The sequence below is a fragment of the Manacus candei genome, unplaced genomic scaffold, assembly GCF_025592945.1.
Source record: "Manacus candei isolate 608988 ecotype Guabito, Panama unplaced genomic scaffold, ASM2559294v1 h1tg000011l, whole genome shotgun sequence".
In the NCBI taxonomy this organism is placed as follows: domain Eukaryota; kingdom Metazoa; phylum Chordata; class Aves; order Passeriformes; family Pipridae; genus Manacus; species Manacus candei.
Window position 1 is genome coordinate 14038784 of NW_026138059.1, and position 19455 is coordinate 14058238.

At 37.7% G+C, this 19455-nt stretch overlaps 1 protein-coding gene across 5 annotated transcripts in view; it reads left to right on the forward strand.

Moving 5' to 3' along the window:
* The window catches only part of MLIP (muscular LMNA interacting protein), a 104705-nt gene that overhangs the window by 62637 nt on the left and 22613 nt on the right, over nt 1-19455 (forward strand). For all 5 annotated transcript variants that reach the window (XM_051777844.1, XM_051777843.1, XM_051777842.1 and 2 more), the window contains 6 exons: nt 7235-7300; nt 7383-7466; nt 7555-7614; nt 9323-9367; nt 11976-12020; nt 17051-17176. In XM_051777844.1, coding sequence (XP_051633804.1) covers nt 7235-7300; nt 7383-7466; nt 7555-7614; nt 9323-9367; nt 11976-12020; nt 17051-17176 — 426 coding nt within the window. The remainder of the gene's footprint in view (nt 1-7234; nt 7301-7382; nt 7467-7554; nt 7615-9322; nt 9368-11975; nt 12021-17050; nt 17177-19455) is intronic.

Sequence of the window (19455 nt, forward strand, 5' to 3'; positions counted from 1 at the left end):
TTGATGTACCCTAAGACCGCACCTCTCTGCAAGCCAAGCCAAGGAGGTGACTCTGAATAGGTTATTCACTCTAAGAGCACACTCCTAATGATAACTAGTGGGTTAATGTCAGCCATCTGATTGCACTTTTTCAGAAGAAAATTGATTTCTTTTGATGGTCTTGCTGGTGCTTTCGAGGGCACTGACTCACAACTTGTGTGTTACTTATCATGAATACATAAAACTGAATCGTGCAATCTAATGCCCATATCTGTAGAAAAAGTAAAAACCCAAGAGACATCCATAGTTAGATAGACTTTTGATTATCCACTGCTTTATTGAAAATGGTAGCCTTGGTGTATCCTTCAGTAGTAAAAGCAGCCATGTATTAATAAGAAATCAGTTTCCTGCCACAGGATTTACCTTCGGGAGTGGCTCTTGACTAATTAACTTTGTAAACTGTATGTTTCAGCGTGGCCTGACTACATTCTCCCATCTTGGGAATTATGGATAATAGTCTCCTATTGATCTGTACCAGCATCTAACTGTAGTACTCCTAAGCTAGTCCTGTTGTGTTAGCTGACACATGTTTAGAGTATGGCTCTTAAAACAAAGCACAAACTAGTCACATGGCGCACATGGGCCCCATTGAACGAAGTCTTTATGTCCAAGTATTCTCCTCAAAAATGTTGGGTAGGGAACTCATGTTATGTTGTAACTCAATCACAGTAATTATGTTCCCATTTTATGCAAAGCTTTTTATGCACTGGGTTAAAAAGAGAGATATTTAAGACAATAAGATTTTAAATGCTTAAGTGATGCTTTATTAACATTAAAATAATGGTTACGTGGAGAAGTTTTCCAAATGGCTTTTTTTTTCAGCAAGGAAGGAAGGCATGCAGTATCTGCAAGCATAGCTATTGCTGAGCTGAATACATGATTAGCAATACAACATTTTTTTTAAACTACATTTTTTTGGCTAAGGTGCAAAAAAAGTTGTTTGCTGTTTGATTGAAGTAGAAATGCGTATTGTCAGAAGTCAACTTTTTCCACTGTGTAACTATAATCCTTAATTTAAATGGTCATGAGACATAAGAGTAGTCAGAATTGTGATGTGGGTGATAGCAGCAATTCATCTGCAGTATTAATTAGATCCCATGACAGAAAACTGCTTTTGGTGTACCCTGTGAGGTACAATGATTTGTCTGCCTCTAAATTGTCTGCTAGTGTATAACTTTGTTTCTCAAGTTAGTTACTTTCTTTTATGTTTGTGTAGATGCTTTAATTTCAGTCAACATTTTTCAACTACTTATGAAACTTCTTATGAAACCACTAAGCTGTCATCGTCTTAATGGTTTTTCTAGAACATGTTCTTATCCTCTAGTATTCTTACTCAGAGAGTTGTGCTAATTAGTAGAGAAGAAAAGGCTGATTAACTATATATGTGTGTATTTCGACTAACCCAGAAGTGGCTTAATCTCATCAGTTCTCCGAACTGGAATACTTCCCAGCTCTTTGAGTTTGTGTGAACCTGGTGTTCCTCACATCACCTGTTCTATGATCAGAAAAAGCCCTGTACAAGATATCTCTTGGAAGTTTGGGCTGTCACTTCCTTCACAGCCAAAAGACCAAAACTTGTTTTTAAGGGATTTAGCATGGTCAGGCTCTGTCAGGGAGCAGCAAGAGTGGGTTGCTCCACATGGAAGGTGTCAGGAGCTGGAGTGGCAGCAAGGATAGAAAGACAGTGTCCTCACCAGCAAGGGCACAGCTCCACAGTGCCTGAGCAAGGAGAACAGAGGTGTTGATATCATGTTGATGTTAACCAGGGTCAGTCAGCAATACCATTGTAGCCACACAGATTCATAGTGATGAGGCAGGTCATAGAGTGTGTTAATGAACTCACCAGGCCACTGGCAGAACTGACAGACCACTGGCCAGAAGAGGAAGCTGAACAAGCTTAATATAGGCATAAGGCAAAAATTTAACAGAATTAATTAACCATTAGAAAAATTTTCCAGAGACTGAATTAGGCTCTTTTTCAGAGAAATTGAAAAATCAAGACAGGACACTTTTTTGGCCCTTCATTCCAGGTAGTCCTGTGATTTAAAAAAGAGGACAGACTAGCTGAACACTGTTGTTTCTTCTGGTCTTATTAATGTAGAGACAGCGAGTCACACCTCTACTGACACTCACTCTTGTGTAGCTTCTACAATTATATAGATGTGATCACAGCCCAACTCAAAATTCCATTCCTAATCAGGTATTATTTAAAAAGTAATGGGTCTATTATTTAGAGATTGTATTTATCAAATATCTATTACAATATCACTCAGTCAAAATAGATAGGGATGAAGAGTTTATTTCAAGGAGCTAAGGAAAAATTTGTAACTTTAAATACCTCATGATAGAAAGAAAGGCAATATTTTGAGCAGTGATAAAGGACCTAGTTCATCTGTAAAAATAACCAAATATGCCAATGTAGGAGCAGCCTCTGAGCTCTCTCTTTCTTTCAAGGGCCTTGAAAGTAGACAGTCTCTTAAAATAGATCTTACTTCGTCTTCAGAATTATATAAAGTTTGAGATGAAAGCGGAAAACTGCTGGAGGCTTTGGATTTACAAAGCAAAGAGTCTTCTCTTAACAATTCTGTGGTCTTTGGTCTACAGCAAGGTATATACAGGGCGATTTGGGTTTGCTGTATTTGATCAGCTACGCATCCCCTCTGTATGCTAATCAGGGTGAACTCCCCTTATCCCATTTAGTGGGAAAGAAACCTGGGCATACAGACTGGGAGGAAAGAGGTGCTGCAAATGTTCTGCTCAGACTTCCCACAATCTGGACCGGGAATGAAGCATGGTGCACATGGCACATCCCAGGATGATGGGACGTACCATGAAACACACCTGCTTCACAGTTGAGGTTTATCCCACACTTACCAAGTCTTCTGAAAAACACTAGGTATGACTGGCTATGAATATGAGAGGTGCAAATGTTGACTTTTCTGGCTTGTATTTCTCAAGTAGTTACAAGTAGAGAACAATAATTTCAATTCTAAATAAATGTAGAAAAAAAATCTTCTGTCTTAAAGAATAAATATTTTAGGTGTTTGATTGTGTCTCTTTATGGGCATTCTTCATGTTTTCTCTTGTCACAATGCAATCTAGTTAACTTCAAGAGAGTCTAAAACAGTCTTTCCATATTTTTCTGCACTTCTAGGAAAACCCCAAAGACCTAGTAATTACATCCTATCACCTACAAAGCAGACTGTAAGCAGTGCACTATATTCTCCTTGTGGAAGGAAAAAAAAAAGGCATCTTCCTCCACATGCAGAAGGAAAAGGAGGGTGTGTTGGAGGTTTTTTGTTTTGTTTTTAATAAAAAGAAAGACATGCAGCTGAGGAAATATGGCAGCGTTCTGCTACATAGAAGACACAGCTTTAAGTTCTTGCCTTGAGGAAACTCTTACTTATTATCAAAAATCCATTGCTATAGGAATTGATCATGGCAAATGCAGATTCGAGTCACTCCTTAAAATGATACCCCAGGAACCTAGAAGCAAACTTAGATGATTGACCTAACTGCTGGACAAATGGGTATTATCAAGCATGTTAGCATGTTTCTGGAAAGCATTTCTGACAAGACTTTGTTAAGAATATTTTGATAAAAATAGATTTTAATTTTCCCAAAATACTTCTGGGGTGCACTTACTAGGTACAGTTCATGCAACCAGGTTGTGTTCACATCAAAATTCTTCTCAAGGCTAGAGAAAAATACTTCGTGGTAAGAAAGAAAGAAAGCCAATAATTTGTGTGGTTGTAGGACTAAGTAAAAGACCCAGTGCACCTGTAATAATAACCAAATGTGCCAATTTAGGAGCAGCCTATGAGCTCCCTCTTTCCTTCATGAACCTTACAGCTTTCAGTATTAATTATTTTATAGGAGGAAAAATAGTCAAGTCTATTCAGTATCATCTCCCAGGATCTTCAAGAAGTAAGTTAAAGGAATTAATGCTTTGTGAAGTTTCATTATACAATAGGCTTTTTTTTGCATGTGATGAAAGCTCAGGAAAAGATAGTGATAGGGAAAATATACTCAGTCCAGGGTTTTCACGATACAGTAAGAAGGAAGCTGTGTTAGATCCGGGTCACAATATTCACTTTTTCTCCTACTATTGATGTGGTCCACTGGTGGACAAAATAATGTTCTGTATTTCCTATATGTTGTCAAGATCTTTCATTCTTCTAAAAAAATACTGGAGATTGTGTTTGGATCTTTTACTAGTATCCTTTCAGCTCTGATACGGCTTTAGCAATCAAAAGAGAGAAAAGAAGAGGGAAGGGTTGTAGTCATCCCTGATGTCAATGGCATATATGTGTCACACCCTCAAAGTTACCCTTTTCAAGGAAAAAATTAGTGGTTCAGCAACTCCTTATTTCATCTGAACATTGAAATTATGTCACAAAAGCATTTTCATTATCTAAATGGCAATCTTCTTTTAAACTGTGGTCTCACTGTTTTTTCATATAAAATCAAAAATTTGAATGCCTAAATAAGAATGTTCAAATTTTAATATTGTTAGATCATCAACATAGCAAGTGAATCCTGAATACAGTTGATAATGTTAATCAACAGCATGTAGATAGCACTAACACTTTAAATTAATCATAACATTGTTGCACGATAACACTGATAATTTTGGAAAAAACTAGCTGTAATTTTTATATCTCACATTTTTCTCTATGTGGAAATGTGGAAAAAAAAAAAAAGAAGGCAATGCTGGAAAAAAAATTTGAGATGTAGTTTGAAAAGCCCAGAGCAGCTTAAACAGAACCTTTTATCTTTGTGGAGGTGATGGGGATGGCAAAAATGCAGTTTCCTGTTTCTTCTCTTTCTTTGGAGGACTCAGCTGTTCAAATAAGTAAAAAAAGAAAAACAGGAAAAAGAAAAAGAAAAGAAGAAAAAAGCAAAAGAAAAAAAAGATGAAACAGTCAAAGAAATTAGGCTGATCAGTTTGCAGGTTAAAATTTTCCTTCCCCAAAAGTCCAAAAAGAGAGAACAGCTGCAGCTTTTTCTAGAATGACTCCTGCATGATGGTTGTATCTCAGAAAGACAGTGGAGCACACAGACCTTGGTGCTTCACTCACCCAAGTTCTTTAGTGACTGAAGGCTCCAAAATAGAAAGATATTTGGGTACCCAATTTCTACTGAAACTGATGGATGTTTGGTATTTAAATTAGCCAGAGCCTTGGTTCTGAACAGAGACTTTAGGATGTGGCTGTAATTCCTCTAGAAAGATTCCCCTGAATCTTAGGGGTAGTTGCTCCTTACCCTTGATTGTGTTTGCCCACTACTTTGATGCAGTGACTATGAAACAGAAATGTGGTTTTCTCTTAACAATTCCTTGACTATGTTTATTGTCCTACTGGCCTCTTGGGGGTTTTGAGAAACTTAGCAATTTCCCCATTCCAAACCCATGATTGATTAAAACTTTTCATTTTTCCTAAGTCTTATTCAGACTCATCATCTCTATAACAGCCTGCTTTGTCAATCCTGACCCTAATAGATATTGAAATAACTCTTCTACTTAATTTTATCACTTACTTTTATGTTTACCAGGAGGATGTAATCTTGACTGAAGTTGAACTAGGGACACAGTACTTGAGTGCAGTGCTGAGCCCACCTTAACTGAACCCTCCTGTTCAATGGGACTGTGTTGATCTGAAACTTCAGCTGGCTAAGTGTGATGAGACAGCAGAGATGAGAGACTATTTATCTTTTCATGGTCTGTCTTGGGATAAGATTACATTAATTTCTGTATATCAAAATGCATTATTCTTTTACTTTTTCCTTTTAAACTTCAACTACTCTAAGGCCAACACATTTGTCTAGAGATGGAGAGGAAGGAAGAAATGTTTGGAAAGCAACTACCCTTCATCTTAGTAGAAGACATGGTGTTCCATAAATGTGCTTCTGTGCAAGAACATCTGTGGATGGTATTAGAATAATATTAAAAGTAAATTGTCATTAATTTTTCGCTTAGGCATATACAGATGTATGCTACCAGTAGCTGTACAAAGAAAGAAAAAAAAATGTACTCAGCAAAATTAAACTCATAAATAAATATGCTTATTTTCTTTTTTTTTAAGGTTCTGACATTTTCCTCACAGCTCTACATATGTCTTCTGTATCTGGCAGCCCTCATACCCACCTCACTGGGATCAGTCTATTCCTGCAGAATCCCACATCCATGGGATTTTTTTTTTTTACGAACTAGCAAAATGAAATCTCACAAAAACATGTGTTAAACAAACAAACAAGAAAAATCTACCCTGCACTTCCCTCCCCTTTAGTCCAGCTTCACACATCAGCAAGCTTCCAGAGTAATTTTTGGTCTCAACAGGTGTCTATTTGAAAATCACTTCAAAGAAAAAATGGGTGATGGCAGGGAGAATGTGCTTTGCAGATGCTGGATAAAGATGAAAAGGGAACTGAGCAGTGGTTTTTGGCTTTTGAGGGTGTTTTGTGAGTTTCCATATGAAATGAAGGGATCAGCAAACTGATTCCTGCTGTTCTCAAACCTGCTCCAAGTATGGATACAGGAAAGTGACAGGTATTTTCAAGCACAAGCAGCTTGTGTTTTGTTCTGGAGAGATTGTATACATGCTTAGTGTGAGATTGCAAATGTATAGAACATATTTTACTTTATATATTTCTGATTTCTGGCTAAAACCCAAGAATGTCAAGCACTGTATTTGTTGCAAGGTGAAATCACCATCCTCTTTAAACAGGAGACACTTTTTACAGAAAACATCTACTGGAGAAAAATAAAGGGCTCCTGTGTGCTTGGGTCCCTGCCTTGTCCACCTGCATACCCGTCCATCTGGTGGCTCTCCTGTGGTGGTAGCCACCCGACACCTCTGTGGCACACAGTAGACACTCACAGTGTCATGTTTACTTGGAAGGAGGGGGCATTGTTGAAGAAGACAATTAAAACTGCTAGTTTCTGATTTCTAAGAGTAGAGACAATTCACCTTGCTTGAATACTCTCTCTTTCTCTGTAAACCCCCATCTCATTCAGAATCAGATGCCGGTAACTGGAAGAACATTACTAGGCCTGTAGTTTCTTTATTTTCCCCATCTTTTTATGGTGAAATAGAAAACACCACCTTTTTTAAACAGACTATTTCAAAAAGGTGTATGTTTGTTTGGTTTTTAAAATTTTGAACTCCATATCACACCAATAGCTCTTGAATTGCAGGCATTAGAAGAGCCAACGAAGCCTGTGAGTGTGACTGAAGGCACTGCTTTGGACACTCATTCAGAGGTAGTGATGTTATTTATCTTTCACATCTGTATTTGAAAAGAAAAAGCCAAGATTAATTGAGTGATCCATCCTCCTTTTTCAGATGTGCTCCCCTGTCCAGCTTAGACAACAAACAGAAGAGCTGTGTGCTGTCATTGATCAAGTCCTGCAGGACCCGTTGACTATGGTAACCCATCAGTATGTGGAATTGACTTTTTCTCTTTCTTTTCTTTTGTCTCTTGTCATTAACAAGTCTTTTGAAAATAATTTTACAGCGCCGGTGTGAGTCTTCTCCGAGTTTTCTGCAGATGAACATGGAGTCAGATGTTGGCAAGGTAGGTGAATAAGCCCATCCACATACCAAGGGCTCTTTCCAAGTACATATCAGGGCAAGCAAAATCACAATATAACCTACTGCAACAGTAAAACTGATGGCAACACAAAGCTGCAGCTGAGAGATGGAACATCAGAAGTTTCTGGTGATTTAAAAGACATGCAAAGACAGAACTGTAGCCCTGAAGTCAGTGCAGTGTTTGTTGCAGGACACTTTCCTGAAGTCAGAGGGAGAAATATTATGGAAAAGAAACTGTGTATTAAGGCTTCAGAAGCTAGCATCCACAAGGAAGAAATCCTTCATACCTTGCCTACCATATCGCAGGGTCTCTGGCCATCTTCCAGATTTTGTCCCATCTATGGGACGAGCAACTCTACTACAGAGCAACCAGTGTAATGTTCTAGCTTCCTTAACTGGAAGCATCTTTCAGAACATTGGGTTTTTTTCATATTCATTATCGATACTCGAATAATGGGATAATTAAATTAATAAGCAGACTTGCTCTAAAGTTCTGATTTCATTTTTACTGTGACCCCTCCCAGAAGGACGATGTCTGCAATATTGATTTATCCTGGATAACTAAGAAACAGGTAGTGAGAGGCAGGGTTAATTTTATATTTTTAAACTTCTGGTTTCATTAAGTTGTACTGATGTGCCCTCTGGGTTCAGCAGAATGACTAACCAGTGGAAGAAAGTCCTGTATTCTGTTCGCTCCAGGTAAATTTAAGTTGGTCCTGGTAGCTGTAGGAAAGTGAAAATTGCAGAAATCCAACTGGAAATGGGAGGAAAGGAATTTTTGGCAGATGAACACATCAAAAAGTTAATGCTTTCAAAATATCCTGCAGAATGTCCAGTTCACCATGCAAAAATAGGGCACGGATCCAGCATTTCTGAGTGGCTATATTCAGTATGCACTTCAAAGTTAGTTTTCATTTTTGAAATTACTTCTGTCAATCAGCATGCAGTGGTGAATTGAATTTCGAGAGTCTGAAAGACAGAAACACGATCACAGCCGAAGAAGCAGACAGATGCTGTTATTGAGAGTATGTTTTCCAAAGCCTGAAGAAACTGAGGTGGTTAAAATGGTATTACTAAGTTGAGCTGTAGCATCCAAAACCTACTTCCTGGGGCAATTGAGAATGGAAGGCATCTGTTAGCAGTCATAAAACCAAAATAAAATGGGCAAAAGGCGAGTTTAACAGGATGCAGGATAGGGACCAAGCTAAAGATTGTGAGGATCTCGGAACAAGATAAAACAGTGCTTAACAGAGGGTAAAAGAAGGTCATAGACAAGAAAAAAATAAGAGTGTACAAGTAAATGCTTTTAATCACATGAAAGCAAGTTCTTATAAATGAGAGCATGGAAAGGTAACAGTTCAGGTTATTTTCTAAGCAAATGTAACTTAAATTTCATGGGGCAACCACACATATCTAATAATAAGCATTTTGTTACAAGAATTCTCAGAGATAAATTAAATGTCATCCTCAGTAGAGGGGGATCAATGTTTTTGAGCAGTAAAATTAAGTAGTATTTTCTACCAAGCAAAACATAAACATACCTTATTCTTATGTATTGTGTGATTATTTCTGGAAAACTTAAGTTTTCCTGAATTTGAGCAATTAATAACTTCTCACAATGTTGAAAATCTCTTGGAGTTATTCTTCAGAGTAACTAAATATATATTTTATATATCTATTTTTTTTACAAGATGTCAACAACACTTCAGAAAGCAGCTGGGCGTGAAACCAAATATGTAAGTACTTTTATAATTACTCTATATTTTATATGCAGACATGTTTACTTTGTCTCCTGTTAAACAATACTGGGTAACTTCACAGACCTCTACTTTTGACATCAGGTGTTGACTAACACAGTGAAGTGAATATATTACAGTGCTGGCAATTGAGACTTGAGATGTCTTCTCACTGTTGTAAATCCATCATGTCTGGAGTCTCTTCAGTGATGTGTCTGTTGATAATTTTACCTGTATGAATATGATGTTGAAATTAATTTCCTCAGAAACTTGTTTGTTGTTGTTTCCTTCAAGTGTGGGGCAAAAGCTCAGCTATTTGGCAAACTGTTATGGGTGCTGAAGGATGCATTTATTTGGACTCAGCCTGCACTGTACAGGACTTGCTTTGGTAGAAGTCCTTTAGTTCTTGATTATCCATCAGAATTTGGGGTTGACCCAAACTTTTCTTTTCAAGGTATAGAGCTGTCTGAAACCCCACAGTTTAGAAGCTTTTTTGTCACACTTTTGTCACACTTTCTAACATAAGATGAAAATATCTATATTGAGTAATTTGTTCAATTATTGAAACATTAGTCCCAGTTAACATTTTAATTCTCACTAGCACACACAGTTACTGCATTTTACTTGCAATTCATCTGGTCATGTGGTGAGAAATCTTACTATTCATCATTCAACACTTCTATTGAACCTCAAATCAAAGCAGTGCTGGCAAAGCAATAAAGGTCTCACAGTTTTATAACCACACAATGCTTGACTGATTAATTCAGTTTTACTTCTTGAATGTGCATATTTTATTGCATACTGTCATTTTTACTTGACAGATTGTGCTGTCTCATACTAATTAGGAAGAATATTGGAAGAGAGATTTTTAATGAAATAAAGGAGTGTACTTCAAAGGTAGTCTTTGAAAACAGAGTGTATTTAATACCACTTCAGTGCAGATCTCTAGCTCTCAAAACTGTGGCTGACATATACCATAAATTCAGGCACCCAGCTTATATGCCTAGGGATACAGTTAGTTTCTCTTTGCTGGCATGGAAAATCACCCTTACAAACACTTTTATTTCTAATCTCCACTGGAACTTTCTAGATTAATGAAACAAATCAATATTTAAAAGCATGTCTGGGAATAACACAGAGGATTATTGATAAGCTAACCTTTCCTATAAACTCTGCAAGCATGTTTAATTTTCTGTGTGTCAAAAAAGAGACCAGGGTCTCCAGGCTGTGCTGTGACGCCAGAACTTGGTGGATCCAGGCTCTCTTGGACTCTACCATTGCTGTACTTTGCAGCAGAGTCTCCTGAGGGATGTTTCAGGTGTCCCAAATAGCATCCATACATCACAGCTCTTTCCCTTTCTCTTACTCTGCTTCCTTGGTAGGACATACAAACGCTCTTTCTGTTGCAGCTAATAAACCAGGTGGTGGTTTGTCCTCTGGCCCTTAGGGCAAGGGCACACTGAGGTGGTTTTCCACAAAGTGAGGCCCCCAGCCCAGCACGAGACCCAGGGTGGCTTTATCCCTTCAGCTCAACAAGAGCAACATGCTCCATATTACTGTACAGGCCATGATGGAAAACTGTCTGGAATAACAGCAGTTGTGGATCAAAGCATGCAAGGAAGTGTGCTGCCCATTGACTGGAAAGGACCTGTTCCTGAGTGAGCCTCTCTCTGTGCTGACTTTTGTTTGCTAGAGGAGGTATAGTTCAGAGGGCAACATTTGTTCATAGTAGGTACAACATGTTTGTTTTGAAACAAGGGGCCTACTTGGAGTCAATCTAACAGTGTCTCCAGTGTAAATCAGGAACTGAGTATTGTACAGACACGTACAACAACATCAAATTGTGAGTAATGCCAGGAGGTCTGGAGTGACTCTTTGAGGTGTCTTGGAGTAATAATTTTTACCCGTCTTTTTTTTCTTTCTTTTCCAAATCTTTTTTTTTGCCTTTGGTAGGAGGCTTTTAGTTTATGCAACTGAATTAATTTTACTAGAAAGAATAAAAATATTAGTTTAGCAGTATAATTTTCTTAATCCTTTTATACTTATGTTGTCTAATATTGAGATGCTTGTCAAAAAGTTGTTTTGAGGGCATTTTTTGTTAAAACAGAAGCTTTAATTTGTTCATGAGTAACACTGAAGTATTATTTATAACCACACACATATAAAGATATACGTATGCACACATTAGTGTATTGCTAATTACTTCAATAGGTTATATACAAATATGTTGAAATTGCCTGCCATTTATTAATTAAATGTCATAGATTTGCCTTGGCTTCAACTACTTTTTATTTTTTCACATACATCAGAACCTTTTAGGGATGTAAATAACTGTGCAAGTAGCAAGGGAGTGTATAAAAAGTATGAAAGCATCGCTGACTTCAGTGAAATTACAGCAGTTTGTACCAGCTAACAAAGTACTATGGTTGTAATTTAATAACTTTTAAAACTGTGCGGTCTTTGATATGATCCCCTTCACCATTTTATAATAGTGCATATCTGTCGGCTGTAGGGATGATACCACTGATTTGGAATAATAATTCTCTAAATGAGAATTTCTCATGATTAATTAAAAAAATTAATGTCCATGTTATTGATATTTTTGCAGGCCAGCCTTTACAAATCGGTGCCTATGGTAACAGAGAGTCAGATGGTATGTATGACACAACTCTGATACACTGTTTTTCAAAATTTGCACAAGCGCTAAAGAATATTCATTATTAAATGCTTTCTTAGTCCTTTGGAAAAAACTACAGTCTGTATCTTCCTACAAAGCTGCATTGCGTCTACAGAGCTGCATTCTTTTTTTTCTGTACTGAATACACAACTGTTTTAAGTAACTGTGAATCCTAACACTACATGTAAACCCATGGAACAAATGACAAACTAGAGTCTTGCTGAATCTTGACATGTGTAACAGCAGTAGAGTCTGTTGCTGGTTCTAGAACTCTTTCAATATTCCACTTCTACAATTTTGTTTATATGCAACAAGATTATAGCATCTGTTTTCTTCTTATACACTGTTTTACATTAAAGCTGACTTAACTAGTGAAAAGCAAGGGTAAGATTAAAAAAGAAAGAGTGGTTATGCAACAGATGTTCATTTTAGCTCTCATCATAATTTAGTCTTGGAGCCAAACTTTCTGAAGAAGAGTCAGAAGAGAAGTCATGGAGCCTGTCCAAGTGACAGTCACTGCTGCTGAATGCTTAGGGGAAAAAAGGAGATGTGGATGAGAATCTTTCCCATTGTATTTCAGCTAATGGAATCTTAGGGACTTCCTGAGTCGATTTCTTCTGCCTAGTAATCTTTGACTACATCTTCTTTCATGATTTTTTCCAGTTACTTTTTGAACTTTATTATGTTTTGATATCTGTAACATTCTGTAGCAATAGGTTTTACTTTTTAATTACTCATTGTGTAAAATAGTACTTTAATTCCTTGTTTTAAACATACTGCTTGACCTCAGTTCTTGTGCTGAAACAGCAAATAAGTTTCTTTCTTCACTTTCTAAATAATATTAATGATGGTCTAGGTATTCGCAATAATACATTACCAGTCATCTCTGTTTCATGCAGAAAATTAAAAATTGCTTAGTCACTCGAGTAGTATAGATACTGTCCCATATCATTGATGATCCTTGTTGACCCTTTCTATATTTTTTCGGGTTTTTGTTTTTGAGATTGGGAGACTAAAGCCATAAACTGCTCTTGTATAGCTCTGAAACAGTGCTTCCTATTTACATGATGATGTGATAAGGTCCTTTTTTGCTTTCTCTATTCCTTTCTTAACAATTTATAGTACTTTATTTAGTTCTTCTTACTTGTATTGAGCAGTAAGCCAATGTATGCATAGAACTGTATACAATAAAGCTAAGATATATTTCCTGAGTAGCAAGATAGAGTTTCTGAGTTAGATAGATAGTCAGTGCAAGTGCAAATTTAGCATATAGTTAAGCAAAATGTATCAATGCTGAATTCAGTTATGTTTTACCTGCCTTATATCATTCATTCACTCAGTATTGCAAGATCTCTGCAACTCTTTGCAGTGATACTTTGTTTTTACTCCCCTAGTCAGTATTACCAGCAAATTTGGTCACCTTCCCAGCCACTCTTTTCTAGCTGATCTAGAAAATATCCATATTTCGAAGCCCAGATTCCAGAGCAGATCTCTGAGGGACTCTGTGACTTCCTTCCACTGTGAAATTCAAACATTTATTCCAACTTTTTCCTTCCTACCTTTTAGTTGGTACACAGGACATATTCTCTTTTACTCCATAGCGGTTTAATTTTTTTCATAGACCTTGCTGAAAGACCTTCACCAAAGCCTGTTCCAGACAGCATGGATGCACATCCACTAAACTTTATAATCTGTGATGCAGCCTCATTTTGTTATCCCTGGTCATGTGTTTAGGGACCCAGCGGAAAAAACCCCAAACACTGAGCCTCACATGGGATGGTCTGTTGCAATTGACCTCCTGTATTGTGTGTTCCTAGATAATGAAAGTTTTTTATGCTGCTAATTTAAACATAACATACATCTACTCTAACAGCCAGCTTTCTTAGATCAATAACTCTTCAAAATAACTGTAAGACTTGTCTGACATGAGTGCCCTTTCAAAACCCATTCCCTATTATTTGTTCAAATGTATACTAATTCTGCTCTTTAGTGTAATTTGTTCCTACTACTTTGCACAGCTTGAAATGTCACATGTATGGATTTGTGTGATTCCTGGTCTGCTTCATGATTTCACACTGGAATTGCTTTACAACTTTATTTATTCCTTGAGCTTTAGTTGCTCATTTTATTTATTTGTTCTCAAATCTGTGTTATTGACACTGTACTTGAGACAGTTCCTCCAAAATATTTTTTTGGCAGTGTGAGAACCTTCCTAAGTATTCCTGTGGGGAAAGCTGAAGTGAGGAATTAATTTTCAGCCTTGATCTTCTCTTCTTCATGCATGTTTTTTATGCCTCAGTTATATCTAGTGACCCCAGACATTTAGTTGTGAGGAAATTTAGCAAGTTTTTTTTCCAAAGTCTTTTTTGGCCTAATGCATGACATTTTTATATTAAAGGCTAAATTTTTTTTTCTTAGGTTCTCAACTTCCTGTCTTCAGAGCCTTTTCCTCCTTATTCTTTTTTTCATTTCTTTGCACTGCTCTTTGAACATTCCAGTATTTATTGGTCTCTTCCAGTCTCTTTATAAGGTGATGCACAGCTTCTCTAAATGTTACTGTCTTAAGTAGCATTCCAGTCACTTATAACCATTTCATCCTTTTGGCAGTTCCTTTTTTCTTTCCTTTTTTTTTTTTTTTTTTTTTTTTTTTTTTATTTCACTGGTTTTAAATTACTATCACTATACTGGAATTCTTGTGCATGTTTTTTGTTCAGGCAGCAATACTGTCTCTGAACACACTGTGATTTCCATGAATGATTCTTCAGTAGTTACATTTTGACTTAGAAATTGTGCAGGATTTGTTATTCAACTAATTACTTCTCCTTTTGTGGATTCTCTGACTCACTATAATAGAAGGGTTTGAACCATAAAGATCAGCTAGTTTCAATGCCCCTGCTATGGGCAGGGATGGGATTGCAACTGGGACCTGACCCACCAGTTTCAGCAAGATCTCAGGGGCAACCAGTGTCATAATAACAGGAGAAAAAATCAGAGGTGAACGTGGCCATACACCTGCCAATGAGAAGTTCAGTCTTCTGACTTTTCATGCAAGTATCATGCAAGGCTCATTTTCATACAAAATACCTTCTGTTCCTGAAGGAGGGTGACTACATCCATACTGCCTACAGGGAGGCACCCTGGCCCAGCCTATAGTTTATTTCTGATTGTGCACTTGCTGACCTGGGCCAAAACCATGCCAGGGAGCACCGTGGCACTAAATCAGTACCACTTATTATGGGTCAGCTCTGGAACTTGTGTCTCGGCCCTGTGTAATTTGTCGAAAGGGCTGTAAACATACCATGGCAGCCCAGCGTTACCATAACAGCCTTTACCATTTTTTAATGTCATTGTAGGAAGACCAACATTTTCCTTGGCAAAACTAAATTTTAGCTTGTTTCTTAGCAGTGTCAGCTGATACAACTACCGTCAAGGAAAGAGTTCAAGTTTTTAGTTTTGGATCAAAGATTTTATGTAGCTTCTCATAAATCAATAAAGTATTTAGAATTCTGGTTGATATCTGTCACTCTGTTAGCAGAGTTAGACATAAACATATGACTCAGACAGCACTTGAGTGCATGATTGTTGTTTGGAAAATGCTACCTTAAAAGCATTTCTACCTCATGCTTTTGGAAGAGGTTTCTTACATAAGGAGAGTAGCTTATCCTTGATGATTTCAGATACCTCAATGGGCTTTTAATTGCATGGTTACATGGTGTGGAGGAGTGCTAGAAGGCCACAGGTCCTTTGTCTGCATAATGATGACTTGATAACAAGTGTACCTTTCTTTTTAGCTTTATATTTACCTTTGTGTTGAAAGCCAGACATTTTTATGAATGCTTTTCAGAAATGTTGATAGGAAAATAAGTATTTTATGGTGAGTCCTACAAAGATAAGTCATGAACTATGGACCATAAATTCATTAAATGAGCACTGCATCTTTCACTAAGTTGACCTTTGTAATGAAAAAGGTTTTGATGCAGCGTGGCAGTTATTACTCTTTAAAAACAATATCACTGCATGGTTGATTTTTTGCTTTCAGTTGCATATTTTTCTTATTTAGGAGGCAAATGGAAGTGCCCCAACCTGTTGAAAGGATGGAGGGGATAAAACGCAAAGCTGAGGGAACATATGTTTGTTCCTGGCCCTTGCTCTTACCAAGTGCATTGCACTTCTCCCTGCCTCTGCCTTCTTCACCCTGGGCACTGCTCTGTCCTTTCCCAGGGCAGAAGCAGAGCACAAAACATGAGGACATTTTCTGCCTCCTGTACCCTCCCCTTCAATGGACATCCCTCTTGCCTTATATGAGGTTCAACAAAGCCAATACCCGGTCCTGCCCTTGGGTCATGACAACCCCATGGAACACTACAGGTTTGGGGCAGAGTGGCTGGAAAGCCGTGGCACTTAGAGATGTAGTTTAGTGCTGGACTTGGCAGTGCTAGGTCAATGGTTTGACTCAATGATCTTAGAGGCCGTTTTTCAACTTAAATTACTCCATGGTTCTATGACTCTATAAAATCCAGCATGCAATCAGTAGTATTATTCCCCAGAAAGACTTTCCCCTAACCTGGGTGTAAGTTAAATTACAGCATCACATGTTGTCCTTCCTTGTTTCACAGTTAGTGTTTTGAGCAGCCCAGCGTGAAAGCAGATGTGAGGTTGTGCATAAAGTGTGACTTGAACTTATCAAGATGCAGCTGAACAGCCAGCAAAAAACCAGACAGCAAAACCCACAAACCATACTGAGCTACTGACACTCAGTAGCTATGAGGTTCTGTGCCTAAAAACAGCTCTTGCCGTTTTGGTCTACAATCTACGTTAAAAGAAATCCAAGCAGCATGACACCTGAATAATTTTGGTGGTGAAATATGTAATTAATAAAACTTCTAAAAATCTAGTCAGTACAGTCCCACTGGAATTGACTTGTCTAAAAAATAATCTGTAAATAGTAAAGTATTTTATGTTATTTTTCTTCCGTCTCTTCTCTCCTGGGTGTTCTATGGGTCAAGACAAAACCCGGTGTCATTCGTCCTGTGCTGGTGAAAGGAAAGAGTGCACAGCAAAAGGAGGAGCCCTATCAACCTAATCCTTTTAAAAAGTACCTTGAAGAAATCAGTGATCAAGGTATTGAGCAGGTGAGTAGCTTTCACTCTGAAGGATTTTATAGCTTCAGCTAATTTCCTTAAAGAAGAAGGAATAAACATAGATCCTTGTTTTGTCCTGGTCTCTTCTTTTATTTTGCAAAGTTAGATGATTCCCCAAGGGGCACCTGGCTTCTTAAGGGAAGTCTTCAAGCTGGGGGTGGGCAGCTGGGCTTTCTACAGGGACTTTTTTTTCTGGTGATGTAAAAACCTGTATGTTGAGGAGAGGACCTCTTTATGATGTCTGTAGGAAACACTGTAATAAAAGTAAGTTGAAATCTTGTGCTTCCCTGTCAAGCGGGTGTCTAGATCAGATCTATTAGAAAGTGCTTCTTTCATTTGGGGCCCAGACCTGAATCTTCTTTAAAGAGAAGTGACAGCAAAGACTGGGCAAGGTTCACTCTTCCCTCTCCAAGGAAGACTGAAGAGGAGCCCCAGTGTGTTTCCAGTGTCACTCCCCGGTGCACAGTCACTCCCCACACGCATGAACCCCGAGGTTCATATCCATGTTCCTCCACAGCTTGAGGGTACAGTTCGTCTGCCACATGTGAGGAGCATTAATGGGCAGCCTGTGGGGCAGTAAAGATGCTCTCTTCTCCCACAGCCCTCTGCATGAAGCCATAGGATCACTTTGCAAAAACACGTCTTGAACTTTGCTGACCTGTATGAGTTCTTGTCTTGGAGAAATCCCAGATAAATGGCTCTGACAGCCTTTTTGCATACATTTATGTTTGTGTGCATTATTGCCAAATAAACTTTAAATGTGATACATAATCTGAATGTCCCTGCTATTAAGCTATCCAATATGTTCCAAATTTTCCATCTGGATGGAAGCAAAATGAAACCAATAGTCCTGTTGTCAGACACAGTGTGAATAAAATACCATAATAATTGAATTTCTCTTACTCCTATGCATCTCTAATCACACTAGAAATTTTAGTAATGGCAGCCCTCTGCAAGAGAATTTAATTAAGATTTTAATTTTAGTTCTTTCCTCCCCATAGCTTTAACTTGCTGTAGAAAAATCCGAGTTTCTCAATGGTATTGCAGCAGTACAAATAGAGAAGAATTAATTGTAGTATGAGTAGATTCCGAGAACACATATGAGTGGCATCAGAAGGTTTCTATAGAATGTAGACTTTACGTGAAATGTAAGAAATATAAGAAAAAAAATGAATTAAAATAGTGAGTTACAATTTGACTCTGAACTTTTGAGGTTGACTGTGAAGATTTGAGTTCAGAGACCACAGGTGAGTTGATAGTGCATTATTCATGCTCTAACTTACTGAAACCTTTCTGATGCCAAGGTACAGTGCTGACATTTGCCTGGAATGAAAGAGCAGGAGAGCTGACCTGGAGCTGTTGCTAGAGAGCTTCTTCCCTAGGCCACCTCAGTGGAGCCTTCCTGCAAAGGCAGGGGCAACTCATACCTCTGGGCACTGATTCTGCTGGCTATAGTTTTGCTGATGAAAGAATGATGTAATCACCAAACTTCTTCTTTTCAGGCAAATACAAACGTGGAGTTATTGCCATAGCTTGAAGCATTTTGACATTTGAAGCTAACTGAAGAAACCAATCAACTTACATTTTATAAATTACTTGTGGTACATATTATTGAAGTACTGAAGTACTGAAGTCCATTAATCAGTGTGGTTGTTACCAAAAAAGCCAAAATAATTTCATATAAAAGTTACATATTAAAATGAATGAAAAAAATCATGCACTGACTTTAATAGATAGAAAAGGTAATTTTACAATTAATATGTTCAATTTTTCTTCCTTTATTTAAAAGAACATTGTGTGCTTTATGTTATTGATAAATTGATATTTTTATCCTAACCTGAGTAATATTACGATTTGCTGTAAAGTACTTGTTATTTTAGAAGATCTCTATTAAGACATCTTTGTTCTGAAAAAAAAAGTAATGTGACTTGTATTCAGATGGATTCACTTAACAGAAACTGGTTTCGTTTGTATGTGATTCTAGTGGTGGTCTAGCAGGACAATTAATAATACAATCATATCCAGATCTAGGGAAAACACTGAAGTGCTGAAGAAGACAGCATATGCTTTTAATTTCTGCTCTTGCCCCTCGGAGTAGGTTTATGGTGCTAATATAAGTCCCTTGTGGGTGGAGGAGACTCGGGTGCCCACATGAGAATGTTCACAATCTTACAGCACCTGTGAAACTCTCCTGGGGGGTTTTAGTGTCTGTAAGAGTGCTGCAGCACTAACTGTGGGACTGGGCTAGGTGCCCAGACAACAGCTTGAAA